This window comes from Pristis pectinata, chromosome 37 (genome assembly GCF_009764475.1).
Source record: "Pristis pectinata isolate sPriPec2 chromosome 37, sPriPec2.1.pri, whole genome shotgun sequence".
NCBI classification, from domain to species: Eukaryota; Metazoa; Chordata; class Chondrichthyes; order Rhinopristiformes; family Pristidae; genus Pristis; species Pristis pectinata.
In genome coordinates, this window is record NC_067440.1 from 6,774,698 (window position 1) to 6,796,710 (window position 22,013).

General features: G+C 40.6%; 1 protein-coding gene across 2 annotated transcripts in view; it reads left to right on the forward strand.

Moving 5' to 3' along the window:
* Positions 1 to 22,013, forward strand: part of LOC127586696 (misshapen-like kinase 1) — a 110,828-nt gene that overhangs the window by 18,232 nt on the left and 70,583 nt on the right. For both annotated transcript variants that reach the window (XM_052044843.1, XM_052044844.1), the window contains exons 4-11: positions 467 to 577; positions 2,963 to 3,053; positions 11,371 to 11,501; positions 14,264 to 14,318; positions 16,626 to 16,704; positions 19,605 to 19,780; positions 19,895 to 19,964; positions 21,739 to 21,955. In XM_052044843.1, coding sequence (XP_051900803.1) covers positions 467 to 577; positions 2,963 to 3,053; positions 11,371 to 11,501; positions 14,264 to 14,318; positions 16,626 to 16,704; positions 19,605 to 19,780; positions 19,895 to 19,964; positions 21,739 to 21,955 — 930 coding nt within the window. The remainder of the gene's footprint in view (positions 1 to 466; positions 578 to 2,962; positions 3,054 to 11,370; positions 11,502 to 14,263; positions 14,319 to 16,625; positions 16,705 to 19,604; positions 19,781 to 19,894; positions 19,965 to 21,738; positions 21,956 to 22,013) is intronic.

Sequence of the window (22,013 nt, forward strand, 5' to 3'; positions counted from 1 at the left end):
ATGTCCATGAATTATTACCATCTGGCATAAATCACTTGGCTTGTTTCAATGCTGCCAATTGTGTGTATCTAATTCTGTACTTTAACCAGGCTTGGTGTAACAGAAGCAATGTGGGATCTCCTGGGTGAGGTATCTTGATGTCGCTACAGTCTAATTTATAGTCAATACATTGCAGAAATAAATTTGTAGGTACCTCCTTTTGCCAAGAATAAAAATTTTACAGCTGAAACAGGGTACCATTTGGTAAGATAAAGTGTTAGTGACCTATTAGGCATTCCCTAATAGTCAGTAGCATAGCACAATGTTACTGATTTCTGCTGCTCTGAAATTAGATTAGGTGCCATTTAACTGTCTGAAAGTCCAGAGACATAGCTTGCTCCAAGGATCAGAACCTCTTTTATCTTTTAAATTTTTTTCTTGTGTGGGTGTGCATTTATTTACATTGCTGTCATGTTCTGTTTCCTAGCTGGTTATGGAATTCTGTGGAGCTGGATCTGTCACAGACTTGGTCAAAAATACGAAAGGAAATGCTCTGAAAGAAGAATGGATTGCCTACATCTGTAGAGAGATACTACGGGTAGTTTATGGTTTTCTGAATCCTTTTTGCTGTTTTGTTTTCACTAAAATTCTTTGCAGTGAGCCTCCCCTTCAAATAAAAGCTAATTATGAGCATTTTAAAGTAACGCATGGGCTCAAGCTGAGTTGGCATTGGAGGCATAAAGTCTTAAAAAGTTGATTCTATGAAGTTTGAGTGGGCTGCATGATTGTATGAGCTGAATATTGGTTTGTGCACTTGACCATTGAACAGCTCATCCCATCTAATGTGGCTTCTGACTGCCATGTCAGTACTTAACTAATTAAAACTGAATGCCTGTACTTAAAACCAGATAGACCCTGAACATGCCCAACCTCCTGATTTCACTCATTTGGAATAAGGTCACTTGTTTATCAAGAATAATATTCAAAAATTTAAGTAAAGTGGAATGATCTATGCTTAATTCTTATTTGATGTCATTGTTTCTTCTGTAATGCTTGTCTGACTACCGTTACATTGATGTAAATGTGTTCCCTATTATTTTTAATGGAAGGAAAATGAGGCAAGAGGGAGGGTTCTGTCAATTAAAATAACATGTCTAAGACAGAGAGCAAGAAACCCACCCAGTTCATTTTCAGTATGATCCCAACACTTAACAGTTGAATTTCATGGCTTATCACTGTTGATTCTGCCTTGATATCTGTACTGTGGGAGTTTTTGCTTTTGGCTATGTGTCAGATTTCAACTGCGATGATTTCCAAATGTACTTCAAGGTATTGATGCGGCATTAAGAATTTTGCATACGTGACCCCTTGTATTTAGATTTGTCTATCAATATCAATCACAACAGCACTTGTTTTTTTTCAAACAAAAAAGGTCCCAGTTTTATTTAAGTATCCAAGAAAGCTGAGGGAAAATGGAAGGTCAACAAATGTGCTTTTGGCTGTGTACCAGAATGCAGAAATTTGTTTGAAATACTGTGGCAGTGTTTCACAATGTCTGCTGAGTTCCAGCTGTAGATAAGAACCAGACTGATCAGGCATTGTCACTGAAAGTTATATTCGCTTTTTATCGTAAACTTATGATTATATTGCACACAAATTCCAAAAGGGCATTGTTCATAAGGTGTTGAATATAACAGAGCACTGGAGTTATCAATGAACCTTGCAGACAAAAAAGAAGCCATTGTGCCTATGTCAGTGCTCCCAGCGATTGTCCAATTAGTCCTAATCCTCCACCGTTTTCCCCATAACTCTTAAAAGGCAACATTTTTTGTAAGAGATCCAGTCCCTTTCAGAATGGTACTATCGAATCTGCTTCCATCCCCTTTTAGGGCAGTGCATTCCAGCACAGACATTCCTCGCCTCTTCCCTGGCTTTTTTCCCCAATGACCTTAAATCTGTGTTCTCTGGATACTGAATCTCCTTCCTGTAGGAAACGGTTTCTTCCCATCTGCTCCATCAGAACCCTTTATAATTTTGAACATGTCTCTACCCTCAATCATCTTTGAGGAAATGCCCCATACTTTACTGTCTCTCCACATGTAGCTCAAGTCACTGATCCCTGGTAATATTCTTGTAAACCTCCATTTTGTTTTTCTAAAGCCTGATGTCCTTTCTATGCTGTGGCACTTAAGTCTGTGTTCGGTGATCCAGCTGAAACCTATCCATCTCCCACACCCTGCCCCCACTGTTCCCATCTGCCCTCCCCACCTCCCTCCCTTTATTCCATGCTCCACCTTCCTCTCCTATCAGATTCCATCATCTTTAGCCCTCTGTAGCCTCCACCTCCCAGCTTCTGGCACTATTTTCCCTCTCTCCCCTCCCCATTTATCACCCCTCTCACTTGGATCCATCTATCTCCTGCTACCTCTTGCTCCACCCCTTCCTTCCACCTTTTTATACTGGCTATCTCCCCTCTATCTTTCAGTCCAGGTGAAGGGTCTCGACCCGAAACGTCGACCGTCCATTTCCCTTCATAGATGTTGCTTGACCCATTGAGTTTCTCCAGCTTTTTGTGTGTTGCTTCAGATACCAGCATCTGCAGTCTGTTGTGTCTCTAATCAGTGTTTAAAACATTCATCAAAACTTGCTTTCTTCTGAACAAAATCAAAATGCTGTGATAGATAAAAATTCAGAGGAAGTCATGCAGCATCTGTGAAGAGAGAAAGTGTTATCTCATTATCTCGTTTCTTCCCTCTGTTTATAAAGCCTCTGTTTTAAAAGATGTCTAGTTGTTCTGTCGCCATCAAAGGCTATCTGAACCTTGCTCCCCTCCCCAGGTCTGTGTTCCTAAGCTCCCTTTAAGTTTATATTGCTCTTCATTTTTCCTTCCAGTTCATGGGGAGAATGAAGGACAAAGAAGAATGAAATATTGAGTTCTTGTTAATATTCGCCATTTTTGATTTTTGTTTTGTCTTGTTTGTAGGGCTTAACTCATCTTCATGCACACAAAGTTATTCACAGAGACATCAAGGGACAGAATGTGCTACTAACAGAAAATGCTGAAGTAAAACTCGGTAAGATGCTGGGACTTTTGCTTGGCCTGTTGGGGAAATATACCAAGAGCCAAATTTCTAGCATATTTTGGATGTGCATGCCAATTGGAATGCAATGGAAATAGTTTACAAAGAATATGGGAGATTGATCGCCCCGAGATATGCCTCGATATTACCCACTGCTCTGTTGTAGACCATTGCTCTGAAAGTATCCCTTCTTTCTGAAGTTTAAAGAGAGGTGCTGATTTCTCCATTAGAATCATTACTGGTTCTGGCTTTAAAATTCTCCCACAGTGCTCCTTCATTCTGCCATATAAAGATTAAATTACAATTTAGGTAATGTACTCATATGTTCTATTAAAAGTAGATTTGAATGTGGGGACAATGATATAAACATGAGATTAATGGAGGATTCATGTAAATTGATGTTTGGTCAGTACAGACTCTGGGCTGAAGGGCCTGGTTCTGTGCTTTTTTTTTAACGATTCTGTCCTTAGAAAGAAATGGTGCATTTTGTGCTTCAGGGTGGGTGTGGAATAAACAGATTGGTCTGTGAAATTCAGACTAAACCATGAGTTGAGACTGATGTCTTTCTTGGGTATGTGTGTATGTTTACAGTAATTCTCTCTCAGCAGTTGTCATAGTAATATTAACCTGAGTGCAGCAAGGTCAAATAGATTTCTTTAAAAGCAGCATCTGCTTATTTCAGAGTAAGAGCAAGGGAAAAGAGCTAGTCAGTTAGAAATAACACTGTTAAGTGTATAAAAGCTGTACGAAGGTAAAGCTAGCAAGTAGAGTGGAAAACCAGCAGATTTAGTAATGGGATTTTTTTTTGAGCAATTGGTAGCACAGTGGACAAGTAGTAATCCTGAGACATGGGTTGGTGTTTGGGAGATACCAGGTCAAATTGCACTGTTGCATTAAATTCAGTTATATAAGCAGTCTGAAATAAAACAAAAGCTATTATCAGCAGTGTGAGCAGGTTGTCATAAGAACTCTTTTCATTCAAGACAAAGGAAGCCTTCCTTGCTGCTCTGCCCTACATGACCTTGACTTGACTGCCCTCTGTGAAAAGGCCCAGCATGCTGGTCATCTGTTGCCAAAACAGAGTGATGAAGTCATAACAACCCAAAATCCACTTGTACACTGGATTTGGGCACAACTAAAGCGCACCCAGTTCCATTGACCCTGACCTAAATCAGGAGAGCAAGTCCACATACCAGCCAGTTGGCAAACATTCTCACCTTTATATAAACTCTGTATAACCTGTCCAATCGGCAGGATAGACTTGCCAGAGTTTGTGGTGCAGCGATATACATCTGCAATGAACTGGCTGAATGAATTCTTAACATTGGCTCATATGAACTCTCATAGAATTCATCAAACACAGGCAAAGAACCCCAAACCATCTCCCTTCGTTGATGAATCGGTACTTGGTTAGACATTAAGTTCCCCACCCCGACTGTAGAATGGAACTTAACATCCAATATCATGGGAGGTTCTATTGCTGATTGAGGTGGCCAAATCCTGAAGATTAGGCCCTTGGCAGCCAATAAGAAAACCAACACAAGAAAAAAGACACTCGACCCCTGATTTGGAGTGACCAAAGGTTAGGTCTTTGGAAATACCTGTCTTTGCACAGGACTCCTGCCGTCTCATTGTATGGCACCATCACTTCATTGAATGGGATTGATGTAAAATAAAATCTGGAAGTTCTAAACTCGCCACATGCATGAGGTGCTCTGGAGCAGCAGCAGATGTATTCCATCACAGTCTACAATGTCATCTGGTTGATGGCTCACTGTACCATGACTGTCAAGCCAAGGGAGCAATTCTGGTTCAATAAGGACTATAGAAGTATATGCCAGGATCAACACCAGGTATACCTAAAAATGAGGTGCCTTCCTTATGGAACTGTAACACAATTGCATGCATGTTAAGCAAAAACAGCATGCTGTTTATAACCATGCAATCCCACAACCAATAAATGAGATCCAAGCATATCAACCCTACCACACCCAGTTACAAAAGTTGGTGGGCAGTTAAATAACTAATGGAAAGGAGGAGCTTCATGTAAATTCCCATCCTACAATGGTAAATCACGGTACATAAGAGGAAAAGGTAAGTTCGGGTTTGCCACTAGTGTCGACTTAACTATCTGGAAGATTGCCCACATGCATCTTTTCCACAAAAAGCAGGACGTATCCAATCTGGCCAATTAATGTTCTGTCAATAAATGTTTAAACAGCAGCCAGGTTGTGAAAGGGGCCATCAGCAGTGCGATTCACTATATCCCATTCCCTGTAGTACATTGATATTGGGCTTATCGAGACTTAGACTGATGATCCAGCAATGCCTTTCAATCCCACCATGGCAGCTGTGTGTTTAAATTTAATTAACTTTACTCAAAGGGGGAAAGCTAGCCTTATTAATGGTGCCCAAGATGCCTGAAAAATTATAAGGTTTCATCGGTTGCATTAATGACATCTTACGATAGAATTGCCTCCTCTCATGGCCTAGATATGACTTCAAATCCACACTTATGTGATTGATACTTACCGCCCTCTGAAATGGTCTAGTAAGCAACTACTTTGAAGAGAAATTAAGGGTAGTCAATAAATGCTGGACGTCAGCAACATCCGTATCCCATGAAAGAATAAATAGAAGAAAGTCTTCAGGATAGATATTCCCATACAGGTTGGGTAGAAGGTTCAGTGACTTTAATACAGTGGCAAAAAATGACATGTATTTCCAGGTCAAGATGCTGTCCAACGTAGAATTGGTACTTACGTCCTAGTCCTTCTAGGTGGAAGAACTTGCATAGTTTGGGAAGTGTCAGAGAAGACTTTGCATGATTCTGTAGTATGTCTTGAAAATGGTGTTTGCTGCAACCTCAATGACAATAATGGAATGAATGAAAGTTTAACATGGTGGATGGGAGGCTGTGTAATAGTTGTTGCCTCTGCTCTTCAAGTAGACTCTTTCCTGAGCAAAGTGAGTTTTGCTATATAATAGACTGTCTGCTGTGAGTGACATGCCCCACCCCACCTTCAATTCATTGGCTGATGCAGTGGTGTCAATATAGACACATTGCAAAAATAGAAGCCTAAATGAACATCCCATATTAGCTATGTTATATCTGCAGCCTCACGTTGAAGTCGATGAACATTAAGGGGAAAACACTTCAATGATTGGAGATGTACTGCTTCTGTCAGTGACCTACCTGTCGTCATAAGTTCAGAAGTGGGGATGTGCAATCATCAGCAAACAATGTTCCATTTCCCTTCTCAAAAGAAGGGGGTATACCTGTTCCCAAACAGGAAACCATGGATGAACTGGGAAATCCACTCCCTACTGAAGGAGAGGACTGCTGCGCACAAATCTGATGATCGTGATCTGTACAAGAAATCAGGGTATGACCTTCGAAAAGCTATCAGGGATGCCAAGAGACAGTACCAACTCTAAAATAGAGTCCCTGACCAGCCGCCAGTTATAGCAGGGCTTACATGCCATAACAGGCTACAAGACTAAGTCGGGCTGCATAGCTAACAACAGCACATCCCTTCCTGATGAACTTAATGCATTCTATGCACGTTTTGAACAAAAGGGAAGTGGATTGTCACTATCCACCGTGACAGCCACCAATACAGCTGAACCTGTGATCACAGTGGCGGATGTAAGATCAGTCTTCCGGAGCGTGAACACGAGGAAAGCACCTGGCCCAGATGGTGTCCCGGGCCACGTGCTCAGATCTTGTGCTGATCAGCTGGCAGAAGTATTTGCGGACATATTCAACCTCTCCCTGCTTCACTCAGGTTCCCTCCTGTTTTAAGAAGACCACTATCATCCCGGTACCAAAGAAAAGCAAGGTAACATGTCTCAATGACTACCGACCAGTGGCTCTGACATCCACCATCATGAAGTGCTTTGAGAGGTTGGTCATGGCACGCATCAGCTCCAGCCTACCAGACAACCTGGACCCATTGCAATCTGCCTATCAGCAAAACAGGTCTACAGTGGATATCATTTCCCTGGCCCTACACTCAGCTCTGGAGCATCTGGGCAGTAAAGGCACCTACGTTAGACGATTGTTTATTGGCTACAGTTCTGCCTTCAATACAATAATTCCAAGCAAGCTTGTCACCAAACTCCGAGACCTAGGACTCCCTCTGTAACTGGATTCTTGACTTTCTAACAAACAGACTGCAATCAGTGAGGATAGGCAGCAATACCTCCGGCATGATTATTCTCAGCACTGGTGCCCCACAAGGCTGCATCCTCAGCCCTCTACTCTACTCCCTATACACTCACGACTGTGTGGCCAGATTCTGTTCTAACTCCATCTACAAGTTTGCAGATGATACCACCGTTGTAGGCCGTATCTCAAACAGTGATGAGTCAGAGTACAGGAAGGAGATAGAGAGCTTAGTGGAATGGTGTCATGACAACAACCTTTCCCTCAATGTCAACAAAACTAAAGAGCTGGTCAATGACTTCAGGAAAGGGGGCAGTGTACATGCACCTGTCTACATCAATGGTGCCGAGGTCGAGAGGGTTGAGAGCTTCAAGTTCCTGGGAGTGAACATCACCAACGGCCTGTCCTGGTCAAATCACGTAGATGCCACGGCCAAGAAAGTTCACCAGCGCCTCTACTTCCTCAGAGGGCTAAAGAAATTTGGTTTGTCCCCTTTGACTCTCACCAACTTTTACCGATGCACCATAGAAAGCATCCTATCTGGATGTATCACAGCTTGGTACGGCAACTGCTCTGCCTAAGACCGCAAGAAGCTGCAGAGAGTTGTGGACACAGCCCAGCACGTCACAGACACCAGCCTCCCCTCCTTGGACTCTGTCTTTACCTCTCGTTGTCTTGGTGTAGCAGCCAGCATAATCAAAGACCCCACCCACCCAGGACATCCTCTCTTCTCTCCTCTTCCATCGGGTAGGAGGTACAGGAGCCTGAGGGCACGTACCACCGGACTTAAGGACAGCTTCTACCCCTCTGTGATAAGACTATTGAACGGTTCCCTTATACAATGAGATGGACTATGACCTCACGATCTACCTTGTTGTGACCTTGCATTTTATTGCACTGCACTTTCTCTGTAGCTGTGACACTTTACTCTGTACTGTTATTGTTCTTACCTGTACTACATCAATGCACTGTGCTAACTCACTGTAACTGCACTGTGTAATGAATTGACCTGTACGATCGGTTTGTAAGACAAGCTTTTTACTGTACCTCGATACAAGTGACAATAATAAACCAATACCAATAAACTTAGACAACAAACAGTCATGTGCTGATGAGCAGCAAGTTACATTTTAAGCCGCAAAAGTGCTAGATATTCCAACAAGAGAGAATCCAACAGTCTACCCATGACGTTCAATGGCATTACTCTTGTCAATTCCCCCACCATCAATATTTGGGACGTGCCATTGTCCGAAAACACAACACCAGCCAAATCTTGTGGCTATAAGAGCACGTTAGAGGCTAGGTATCCTGTGGCATGTCACCATCTGACACCGCAAAGCCTTTCCAACATTTCCAAAGCACAATTCAGGAGAATAATAGAATACTATCCACTTGTCTGAATGGATGTTGCACCGACAGTTCTCTAAGCTTAACACCTTCCTAGGAAAAAGCAGTTGCCTTGATTGGTACCCTATTCACCACTTAAACATTCATTCCTCCCACTGCATGAACACAAACAGTAGTAGGCCACCTGGTTCTTCCCTGCCATGCAATATCATGGCTGATCTGTCCCAGGCCATTTCCACCTAGCCATCAATTCAAAAATCTTTCAAAAATTTATCTTCCTCTTTAAATATCTTCAGTGATCTAGCCTCCACGATAAGGAAGAGAACTTCAAAGATTCACAATTGCAAGAAGATTTTAAATTTAAATATGGAAAAGAAATATGTACCTAAATTTTATATGACCTATTCCATTATCTTGAAATTATGTCCCCTCATTCAAGCCTTTCCTATATAATTGCCCTATGGAAAGGCCTGGCATGCCAATCACATTGGAAACAATATCTACCCTGTCATGCCCTCTTAGGATCTTATACATTCTTCTAAACTCCAAAGAATAAAGATCTAACTTTGTTAGCTGTTCGTGATAGGACAATCTTCTCATCCCAGGAATTAACCTAGTGAGCCTTTCTGTCTAGACTGCCTTCGATGCTAGTATATCTTACTTAAATAAGGAGACCAAAGCTGATACATTACTCTCAGTGCCATCTTGCCCTCTGCATTTGTAACAATACTACTCTATTTCTATACTCTGACCCCTTTGCAATCACTGCAGTTTGTACCATCTACTACATGCACTGCAGTTACTCCAACAGCATCTCTCAAACCTGTGACTTTTTCCACCAAGGAGCAGCACTCCTGACAGTCATTGCCATTTTGAGTACAAATTGACAACAGCCAGAAGATTCCACCCACCTGCAATTTTGTAGATTCTCTGTAGCACAGTGACTAAAAGAATAGTCTAATAGTCATGCCACCCACTGCAGAAGGTGAAGCAAAATAAGCTTCATTTGTCTTTCTAATTTGTTCTCTTGGATTCGGTATTTCCTTGCATACATTGCCTTGATATTCCCTGTGGATTCTCCATAATGCTGCTTGGTGTGCAGAAGAATGAAACACCATGAAATGTTGCTTTTTTTCCCATTAGAATGCATATTACAGAGTAATAGTAATAGAAATTATTCAGATGAGGAAACAATGGGTCTGGATAAATGGAAGCGAAGGTTTAAATGATGTACTACAATTGGTAGCATGTACATGATAAAGATGAAAATGCTGCAAAGCACTTGGCAAATCCAAGCACAATCTGTCTTAACAGAAATGGTTGATATTTTGAAGGTACAGAGTAATTATTTTTAAGACATTGCAGAGCTAAGGAAAAAATGTGGGTGGGGATTAACTGTAAAAGGAGAGAAGAGTGAAGTTCTGTGATCAGGACAGGCAGAGCAATTAGATAATAAAAAAAAGTGGGTTTGGCACAAGTACATAAAATAGGTCCAAAGGAGGTGCAAGCCATGACAGCAGAATAGTGGTCAGAGGGAACAGGTAGGCGGGTGGTATGGGTAGGAAAGTAAATTTAAAATAAATCTGCAAGGATTCTGTGGTGTTAACTGGGCATGTCATTTGAGGAATCATCTCAGCACCAGCCACGTTTCTGTTCCGGCGCAGAAATCCTCCACAGGCACCACCTTCGCTCACATTCTCGCAGCTCCAACAGATGTTGCCAGGCAGCCCTATCCTGAGCATGTTGCCATATTGATTACAGTCATAGACTGGAAATTGTGAGGGCACCCTCAACCATGCGGGTTCACGTCAACCATGCTCGCTCCTGATGTCAGCTCCAACCTTGTGATACATCTTTGTGTAAGGCGAAGGTATGGTCAGCTGAGGTGTCCACCCATGCATTGAGTTCAAAAGTGAAATCTCTGGACCTTGGCCACTTGTTCACTTGCCGGATCTCACCGTTGGTAATATGCTTGAAGTGGAAGTTGAAGGTCTGTCACTAGCCCCAATGGTCGAGTGCATCCTGTTTCCTGTACAACCACTGTCAGTAGCCATCTCAGAACACCACAGATGGGTTACGGTGGTGCATCTTTGTTGCCATTCTAATGCTGGACGGCTATGTCTGTTGTGCTGTCTCAAGCACACTAGCATGGTTGACATTAGATTTTTAATTTTTGCTCTGTACAGGGAAAAAAAATAAATATATGCAACAAGGCAAGAACTCAAGTGACCCACTCCAAGGTACCTACTCCAGTATTTCTAGCCTAGCCAAAGACTTTGGTACATCACAACTTCTTGCAGTGATGAGTCTCTGGAGTTTTCTACCCCAAAGTGTTCCAGGGGACTAGATCCCAGTTGCTGAGCCAGCTTCTATTCTCTAAGATGGTGGGAACGATGACATAGAAGCAGACTGTTTCAGACATTGAGGACTCGGATACTAGACTATATGCAAAAGATTTAGTACAGAAGACGAGAAAATTCAAGCAAGTTCACTTCCAACAATGGTGCTTGATGCTCAAGCTATGTTGGTGGTTATGCTTGGGTGTAGGAATGGGGTGAATAGTATCAGTAGGCTCAAAATGGCAGCATTAATACACAAGGCTGAGTGTTAGCATATTGTTTCTGTTTATTATGTATTCACATTTTAATAATTCAGAAAGTAAATAAAAGATATTTAGATTTGTAACTAAAAGGGCTCACTGAGTATTGGTTTAAATACATTTAATTTGCTTTAGTAAGATGTTTTTGGTCTTCATCCAAGATCTCTGATTGGTGGCAATTTCCCTTTCCCTTGCAGTTGATTTTGGTGTGAGCGCTCAGCTGGACAGGACTGTCGGAAGGAGGAATACATTCATTGGTACCCCGTATTGGATGGCTCCTGAAGTGATAGCATGTGATGAAAATCCTGATGCCACTTACGATTATAGGGTATGTACAAATGCATACCAAGCACAAAGCAAGGTGTTACATCAGTTCTCAGATGTGTTCCCTTCTCAAAGCAAACTACCCAGATTTAAATGTATAATACAGCCAATCATGTCCAACTCCTGACAATTCTGTCAACCATACTCTCCATCTTGAAATCCTCCCAAATTATTTTGTGGAAGTATGACTGCACTTCAGTTCTTAGCAGCATTTCTTAACATAAACCTTCTCCAGCGACATTAGACGGTATCACCAAAGTTTGTATCTTTTTTGTAAATGCATTAACACTAAGTGATGAAGAATCCACTGAGGGATGTAAAAGAAAAAAAATTACTGTTTTCAAAAAAAAAGTACTAACAATTTTTAATTGAAGACAACTTGTATATCAAATTCCGAGCGGGATTATAGAATGATCTGATTCTGCAGGAGGCTCGCTGGGCCCGTTTTATCTCTGCATAATGTCATGATCATTCTAAGAGGCATTTCCTGCATTCCAAAAATTTATTTGTGTAATTTTTTTTGAGCACTTAAGAGAAATTGCACTTTATTTCCTCAAATCATTGTGTGCTCACTTGTAAATATGACTGTGAATGTAAGTGTACTTCAGGTTCCCAGGCAATATGCCCACATTTGGGTTGTATGCTATGTCTTTACGCACAATTCTAATTTTTCAAGGCTCTGGACTTTGGTGCCAATCTGGTTTCTTGGTTGGACAACAGCAACAAAACATCAATTAGGTTTTCTTCCCATAATCTTAAGTGTATAAGAACAGCCATCTGCTGTAATGTAATCTAAAAACCTTGCTCTTCGCCAGTTCTTAATTTTTCAATTGGTGTAGATTATTGAGTAGCATCATTTATTGAGTAACACTCAGTAACGCCACATTATGTTGTATTTAACCACAAAACACTTGTCTTTGTTTCGTTCCCACCCCGCCCCCCCCCACCCCAACTTTCAGACTGTTCCAGTTTCATTTCTCCCGAATTCTGTTCCTCTAATCGAGAAATTGGCTGCTGAGTTGTAATCTATCCACGGATTTCTCAGGAGAGCTCAAAAATATTGTACATTTTTGTCTAGGACAAATAAAAACCGAGGCTGGCAAATCCATTTCCAATTCCTCCACCACCCACAACCCCCCCCCCACCCCCCACAAAAAAACACCTCCAATTCCCCTACTAACCTCCAAGTATAAGGCAAGAGTAAACTGAGAACTGTGGCTAATTTTGGAAAATTCCACCAAAAAGTATTCTGATTCCTCTTGGGTGGTCGGATTACCGACGTAAAGAAAAGTATTTACTTGTAAAATACCTTTTCTGACCCGTGCATACCAGAACTTCACAAACAATGAAGTGCTTTGTTTTATGTACAGCCGCTTTTATATAAAAGAAATGCAGTGGTGAAACAGCAAAGTGATATTGAACAGAAAACTTTTCTCAGTCATTACAGGAGCTATAAATATTAACCAGGTCACCAGGGAGAACTCCTATGCTCTTTATAGATCAATAGGATGTTTTCTATTTAATTGAGAGATCAGACAGAACAGCGGTGTAAGATTTTTTTCGAAAGATGCCGCTTCCCGAAGCATTCTATCAGTACTGCAGTTCTGAACAATCAGGATTGCATGTGGATTGAACACACAACTGCTTTGGTAATATGAGTGCTCCTAAATGAGCCATATTGGGTACAGAAGCATTGTGCTTTAGTTACAGGCTGTCTCTAGATAAAGAACGCCCAACTCCTGCATATGAAGGAGCTCCCATAATAATATTAAATTCAAAAGGCCAACATATGTGTACATGGCTGTTTCTACGAATGGCAGAAACTAGTTTCCTCTCTTGCTCCACTTTTAGTAATTGTTTTTCCTTAATGGTCTTGTGTGCTCTAGATGCCATTCATTATAATACTGTGGAGGTAGGGTTACCATATCAAGGGATTTTTATGTATTTTCTGACATGGACAAAATTAACTTTGGACGTCTGCAAAGACAGAACTCATTCATGATCCATGGAAGACCTGTACTGGAGTAGTATCGGATGGTCTGAATCATTGATGCAGAGAGATCCATTTGAATCGCACTATGCCATGCGAAGTAGTAAAGTTTACCATGAAATCGGTGTACTTTGTGAAAACTTATCTATTTCATTAAATATCCTACAGGGTATCCTTCCTGCTTAGCCTAGATGTGACCCCAGACTCACCAATCTGTTATCAGTTGTGGGTGGTTAATAAGTGCCAGCAAGGTCGTATCCTGTGAATGAATGCATAAGACAATAGTTACAACACTGCAAAAGTGCTTGAGTGGACTTGAAGTACTTTGAGACATTTTGAGGTTATGATAAAAGCTGTATAAAGACAAATGTATTTGCTTTGTTTCTGTGCATTGTATCTTTGTTGCCTCAAATATATCAAGTTCAAGTTTATTGTTATAGGCATACATACACAGGTTATAAATGCTGTGAAAATTAGCTTTTTGCAGAAGCAGCCCATACATTACAAGACGAGGATAAACACACATTAACAAAAATCATACATGCACACATGCAAAATAAACATAACGACACCAGTGAAAATATTGAATAAATATGACTGTAGTACATGATGCAGGTTTTTCTTTTAAACACAAATATTAGTTTAAATGTTTATTTTGAATGATTTAACAATTGTATCAAAATACAGGAAGTAGTTGGAGAAGCAATGTTCTGTTGATAACATGAACAACCAGTTTTTTTTCCCCTTCCCTAACTATTCATTTGATTTCACTGCAGAGTGACATTTGGTCTTTGGGAATTACTGCAATTGAAATGGCAGAAGGCGCTCCACGTAAGTGTCTTTCTTTAATCAGGGTTAGGAAAGGAAAAGATTGCTATTTGCACCATCAGAAAAGCTAAAAACTGTAAACTTGAAGTAAAAACAGGAGATAACAGATCACCAGTTCAGTCGGCACAGCTTTCAGGCTCTGGTGGAAGGTTATTGTCCTGAACTATCAACTGTGCTTCAGATACCAGCTGGATTGCTAAGTATTAACAGTAATTTCTGCTTTTATATTTTTGCATATTTTGCCAATATGACTACCTTTTTTGTTAATGGTTCTTTTAATTACTGAATTAATGATAAGAATAATCCTTGTGATCAATTTGTATTACTGAGTTGAGGTTTGCAGTAGGAACCAGAGGAAAAAGCTGGCTGGATCTTTAGTGGTTAAACCAAGTTTAGTTTGGAGCTGCCCAGCTGAATGAAACATTTGGCCTATCCAATCAGTTCGATCCTTCAGCAGATGGGTTGTGACAAACTGAGGATTGACATGTCTTAACTTTTCAAGTGCCAGTGCGTTGGACGGTCCTAGAGCGATTCCTGCCCTCCAGGGCCAGAGTTTTATTTACCTTCTCTTAGACTCAGACCAACAATAACCCTCAGCAATAGAAGCATCATGCCCAGTTTAACACTAATAAAGATAAATAGAATAAGAATTGGAACTGAAAGCAAAGAAAAAAGCTGGTAGCTTCACTTCTCCTGTTCCGGTGTAACACAATTTCATCGTGTCTCAACTCATGTGCATTTTCCTTTAAATGTGCAATTTTTCCCTCCAAATGTCAATATTCCTAAACTGTTCTCCCTTTTACTGTCTTCTGGTTCCCCTATTCATCCTGTGTGGTAAAAAAAAAAAGAGAAATATTAGAGGAGGAAACAAGGTTGAGCAGCTGGCTTTAGAGATTGTTTTCATACACATATGAGAACATAGTATTAGTAGTAAACATTGACACCTTCAGCTAATTCTGCCATTCATGGATGTTCTGTTCTCTAACTTCATTTACTTGTCTTGCTTCTGTATCTCTTACCCTTGCCATCCATTACATTTTCATTTGATTCCTACCATCAACAGATCTTGGGGGAGAGATTTGTGTGAAGAAGCCCCCAAGTACTCACATATCTAAGGGATGCAGTGGATTAAACCACTGCCCTTTATCAAACAGACTACACTTTCAAGTATCTATGTATTCCCAAGGGAAGTGTTTGGGCAGTCTGAAACCAGTGACTGCAAGAAGCAAGTCTGATGCCCAATCTGACAACTGTTTGGTACACCTTTAATCCAGTTGGTGTTGACTAGTGTGGCCCATAGAAATTTCATGGTAGGTTTGTGACACAGTAGTTCTGTTAATAGACTAACCATCAAGAGCAGTTCAAATGCTACTGCAGCTACTTGTATCACAATATTTAAAAAACAACTGCAAAAGAGTGACCGTGGAAGCTGTCAGACTGATGAAAAGGCTCAGTTGGCTTATGAGTTTATGAAACCCTCCATGGTCACCACATCTGATCCGTATATGATTGTATCGTCATACACTGGGCTGCCTCAATGTGTCTCATAGCTTGGGCAGTAAATGTCAGCTTTTCAGAAGTGAATTTGTCAAATCCTAGTTTCCCACGAGTATGCAGGCTGCAGTATTTTACCTAATACCATGGTCTTAAGTGATGTGATCTTTTTAATGGAAGTAAAAGCCTATTTCCTTTAAAGTAATTCATGTATGAATTTCAGCTGGATATTCTATTTTAGAGTGGATTGCCTCTGAGATGACACAACTGGCATTAGGAGATGGGCACTGTGCCCAGCTTTTTGTTAATGGTCAGATACTTTTTTTGGAGCTGTAGTGGCGTGGGTGGGGTAAGGAGGAAGTCGCTGCTTGTTGTGACATGAAAACTGTATGCCTTTCACTCAAGTCTGTAATTCTTCCTCCTCTGATAATGCTTCAAGCCATGTCAGCTGGGTGGGAAATATACCAGTGCATTTATTGCTAAACTTTGTGATAATAACATAATAAAAGTACTTTGGGTATGCAATCTTCAGGCCTTGCCCTTGGCCAACCAGTGTCTGCATTTGCTGGGCTCAGCTAACTGGTGTGCCCGACTGGGGTAAGACAGACAAACATGGGGAAAGTAAAGTGTGGATTCTTTTAATAGCTTTGAAATGTCTACAGATGCGTGATCAGAACCAAAGGTACATAATTCCAAGATGATGGATTTTCAATAACTGGTTTAACCTGGGAAATTGGTGGCATTGTTTGTTGCTGTTTTGGGGAAATCAATATTCTTTATACTTTTTCCTTTTTATTTTACTTTGTTTTGCCTCAGCTCTGTGTGACATGCACCCAATGCGGGCCTTATTCCTTATTCCAAGAAACCCCCCTCCTAGATTGAAATCTAAGAAATGGTAAGTGATTACGTGGTGTGGTGGTTGGGAATGAAACATCCTGTGTGCTTATTAGTTTGAAAATATGCTAGTCTTTCTACGTTTGAGAAATGGAGGTACCTCGGTGTGTTTAGCAAGATGCTGCTAAGCTGAAAACTAATAGAAAGGAACATGAAGTGAATCAAATAGTAGTAGCAAGGTGTCTCTTGTGTCTCCATTAGTAGCCAGGTGATGTGCACTGCAGTATCCAGAGCATGTAGATTGTTGGAAGAAAGGCAAACAGAGGGAAGATAAATGACTATCAAAGCTCCAGTAAAGCAGCTAAAATAAGGGAAAAGTTTGAATGGAAAGTTTAAAAAGTTGAGGGAATACAGTCAAAATTTGAGAAAGATTATAAGAGTAGGCAATTTCAACAACAAATTTGTTCAGCTCTGGCTAATGAGCATCCATGTAGGAGTTTAGGATGTTCCGAGTAAAGATGGCACACCTAAAAAGATGTCCCACCCAAACACAGTGCTTAAGGTTTGCTTATTGTAGAGAGTAACCAGTTTTGCAGTGTACTTATTAAACAAACTTGCTCAGAAATGATTAAAAGATAACTTTAAAAAAATTTAAACTGATGACCTGAATTGGTTGAATGATAATCTGATGATACTTAGACGATAAAATAATGTAAATGATGAATAAAGAAAGTCCTTGTGGCACAGGTTACCACAAGGCACAGCTGAGGTAAAGAGGATAGATGTATTTAAGGGAAAGTTAGAGCAAGGAATAGAAAAATATGTTGATGAGGGTTATAAGAGGACAAGGAGGAGGATTGTAGGCAGCATTAAGACTAGTTTGGACCTGATAGGCTAAATGAGCAAAATTGCAGTAAAATAGTCCGGTTATGATAATTAAATGGGGAAGGTGAGGTTAGTAATAGGGAACGGAAACTAGATGATTTGGTTTGTGGAGCTGACCTTTGGTAGCTCATAACTGTTCACGTAAGTGTAATAGTTTGCAATCTGGAGCAGAATACTGTCCATGCCCTTTGTTGTGCTGAAGTAAAGTTAGCATGGATATCAAAATATCTTGAAAGACACGTTGTTCTTCATTCTTTATTATTATTTTAAATGATCAAAGATCTAGGTTGTTACATTGATTTTACAGTGTACTGCAGCACAATACACTTTCTGTATTTATTCTTCATCGCTGAAGAGTGCATTGGATGTAAATTAGATCCAGAAGTTTGAAAATACCATGTAATATTTGATATTCTGATTATTCCTGGGAAAATGAGATTGCCTTTAGACTTGACTTCCAGTAGGGTGGGAAGATGTAATAATACCCATGGTTGATTAAATGAGACCACATTTCAGCATCTGATCTAGATATCAGCATCAAGAGAGCTTGTTTGATTGGGGAACCTAGACAACAACAACAGGGTTTTTTTTCCCCAAAATTTGAAGAGTTGAGTGCCCTTGGGCGTCTTCTTGGGATCTTTGAATTGAATGATTCAAGTAGGATCCAATTTTCTAAATTTCCAACTTTTGCATAAATCTGAGTTTATACAAAATATTATCTGAAGTTCATACATTTATCTGAATATGCTTATCTAAATATATAAACAATATACTTATCTGAAGTTCATAAATACTGTAAACGAATAATCCAAGTTTATAGTAAATGACACACTGAAATGTTTTGATTGTGGCACTTTTTCATATGCAGTTTATTAAAGCTTTTCAACTCCTTCATAATACATCTCATTGGACAGCATTCTATTTTCTAAATTGCATAGTTCAGGAAAGAATCTGACTTTTGATTTTAAGCAGCCTAAAACTCAAAGGTATGGAATCTTTTGTTTTGGAGGAATGGGTCTACTTCATGTGTTGTCCTACCTCCCAAGCCGATGTTTGAGTACCGCTGTGCGTTGTAAACTTAGCAAGAATGCATTGCTGGCTGCTGCTGGAAAGACTACCTGTGGAGAGTTAGTGTGATTTTTAAACACCACCTTCAATGAGAGTCTGTCACTAGAGGTGGGAGGTGGCCTTGCCTGGAAAATGTCAAGAAGTGATTTAAAACATAGTGAATATATGATTTCAGTTACAGTGTGCAGGCCTGACTGCGGTTCACAAGCACCAAGCTTACCCTGCCCGCTCACTATAAATACAACATTTATACACACCCTCTTTATCCACATTTCTTACCAGAATTCTTGTGTTGAATTTCAAAGTTATATGCCTTAAAAAGACCTGGTTATTTTAAACTCATTCAATGTAAGTCGGACCTTGTGCTAATTCAGCAATGATCTTAAATTTGAACAGTAGAAACTAACTTAATAACAAAGCAGATTTATTTGCAATTATTTATTGCTGCTCTCGTCTAGCCACCTGTGGACTAGCGCTGTTGTGTGACCAGAGTATGCTCCCATTTGGCATGCACTGGGCATCTGCAAGAGATTGCAGTCCTTTTGCTCAATCCCTTGCCTTATCCAGGAGTATGAATGGCCTGGAATTGCCGACTGGGTTGCTAACCATTGGCTGAGGGAAGCAAGGACTCATCACCCTAGCACTTTGAAACATAGCATCACTGGGAAGCCTCAAAGTTGATGAAGGATCCTCATCCCCTCTCTCCTGGAGGATGGAGTGTAATCTTGGTGTATGAATCAGGTGTTGGTAGGCTGGATCTCTAGGGCATCCTCGTCAACTAGTTAAGACTGTAACCAAATGCACATGTTTGGAATGACTTCTGTAGAGATTGCAAAATAGTTATGTATCTGCAATAATCCATAAACTTATTCTGATGAAAGGCCATCAACTTGAAATATTAATTCTGTTGCTCTCTCCACAGATGCTACTTGGCCTGAGCATTTCCAACGTTTTCTATTTGTGTACGTAATACATGATTTTTCTTTTAATTCTACCTCTTTTTGCTAGGTCAAGGAAGTTTATAGAGTTTATTGAGAACTGTCTGATAAAAAATTATACACAGAGACCGTCTACAGATCAGCTGCTAAAGCATAGCTTCATCCGAGACCAGCCAACCGAGAGGCAGGTACGCATCCAGTTGAAGGACCACATTGACCGGACCCGGAAGAAGCGTGGTGAGAAAGGTAAGGAGGAGCCAATCAATCAGCTGCTACTGCCCACTTCAATGAATGCAATGCAAATGACTGTTGGTTCAAGTATAATTGCAAAGAAATAATGACATGTCACGTCTTAAACAGAGGAGACCGAGTATGAGTACAGCGGCAGTGAGGAGGAGGAGGACAACGTTGGTGAAGAAGGTGAACCCAGGTGAGTTGTTTTCCTGACTTTTCTGAATATAAACCATGTGCAGAATGTACCCTCGGTGCTTGTTTTTTTTTGCTCGGAGTACTTATTCCTACATCCATTACCTTAACATAGTTCCCACCATTCAGACTTAATTTTGGAAGGGAGATTGAATTTGTGAACCTCATGCTTAATACAGAGTAATGTTGATCCTGAACAATAGCATGTACAATGTTAACAAAAACAGTCATGCTTAAGGTGTAGCACAATTGGGTGTGAAGTAAATATTTAGGCCCTGAGGAGAATCCCCTACTTCAACAATACCCTTGAGTGAGATTATTTTGATGCCTACTTCCATGTTTTATAACTTTGTGAAGGGTGGAAGTTATGCTTGTTAGGAAATGGAACATCACAATTTCTTCCTGCTGCATCTTGGAAAACTAGTTGATGCCTTTCTCAACCTCTCGTACAAATTCCACACCCTCGCGATTAATTCCACTCACCCTCCCTTGCTACCCACGTAGATCCAAACTGTTTACACTACAGAGCTTTGATACAAAGCGGAGCTTCTAATTCATTATCCTCTCCACTACAAAGACCACCAATCTACATATTTGCTTGTTTCTTTAACTCAAACAAAAACAGAGGAGATTTCTTCTGATGAATTGCTTGATAAATACCAGAATAATTTTAGTGCACTCATTTTTACTGACTCATTGAAAAACACAGTTGCTGGAATACATGCATCAAAAATGTGAAGATTTTGAAGAGAAACGTTGTGTTTAGATTTTTTTTGTAAATAAATTTTTCCAAAATTTTTCTTTATTAACTATTACATGTGATTATTAATATAGAGTATTGTGATCTCAAGTACGATTTAACACAATGTATTCAGTAGTATTTTTATCCTCTTTTTGATTCATGTATTCTGTATTTTCTTTGTGGAATTAATAAAAATATTGTAAAAAGAAAAAAAAAGAAAAGAAAGAAGTGTCTCTGCTCAATGCATTTATCCTGGTTGTTTCTCAGGTGGTCCTTCTGGCATTAGAGAGGGAAAGAACCAAAGGATAGATGTGGATGTTTGTTTATGCAAGTTATGATTTTAAAAGAGTGGTCTGCAAAGTTGATGTAGAGGAACTTGGTGGTTTTGTGTTGCTCTCTGCAAGAATCACACCACAAGTCTCACAGCCCAGATTCAGGAACAGCTGCTTTCCATTGGTTCTTGAGGTGACCTACGTAACCCCAACCCTACCTCAGCAATGGAACACTACAGACTACCTCTTGCACTACTGTGGACTTGTCTCTGATTGTCTATTTTTTTTGCGCTGTCTTGTTTTTTTTTCTCTTCACTGTCTTGTTGCTTTTCTCTTCACTGTCTTGTATAATTCATATTCTGCGTGTTGTCTGAACCTGCCTACCTGTGATGCTGCTGTAAGCAAGTTTTTCATTGTACCTGTACCTCACCGTACTTATGCCCATGACGATAAACTTGACTTGACTTGAAAAATCCCACGTCTCTGTCCTTTCCTGAATGTTTTTTGGGGAAATGGAGTGGTAGGGGATTAACTACCCAGAGCAAAGCCTTGTAGTATTCGGCTGTCGTGTTGCAGGACATAAATGGCCTGACCCAGTCAAGCTGTTAGTATGTATGTTATATATTTAAAAAGGGACAAAATTGCAGGACGGAGGGAAGGAACGAGAGGGTGGGGGAGAATAACAACCACAAAGGGCTGATTGGCTGTCTCCTGCATTGTTCCGTCATGGTCTGCCTCTTCTTCCCCTCTTGCTTGTCCGGCAGCTCCATCGTGAATTTGCCAGGTGAGTCCACGCTCCGGCGGGACTTCCTCCGCCTGCAGCAGGAGAATAAGGAGCGCTCGGAAGCCGTGAAGCGGCAGCAGCAGCAGCAGCAGATTGCGCTGCCTCGCCGGGACCTGGAGGAGCGCAGGCGACAGCTCATCTCCGAGCGGCAGAAACGCATCGAAGAGCAGAAGGAGCAGCGGCGTCGGTTGGAAGAGGTAAAAAGAAACGTTCTCGGGAACATTTCCATTCAGTTTTACTGCAGTAGGAGGTCGT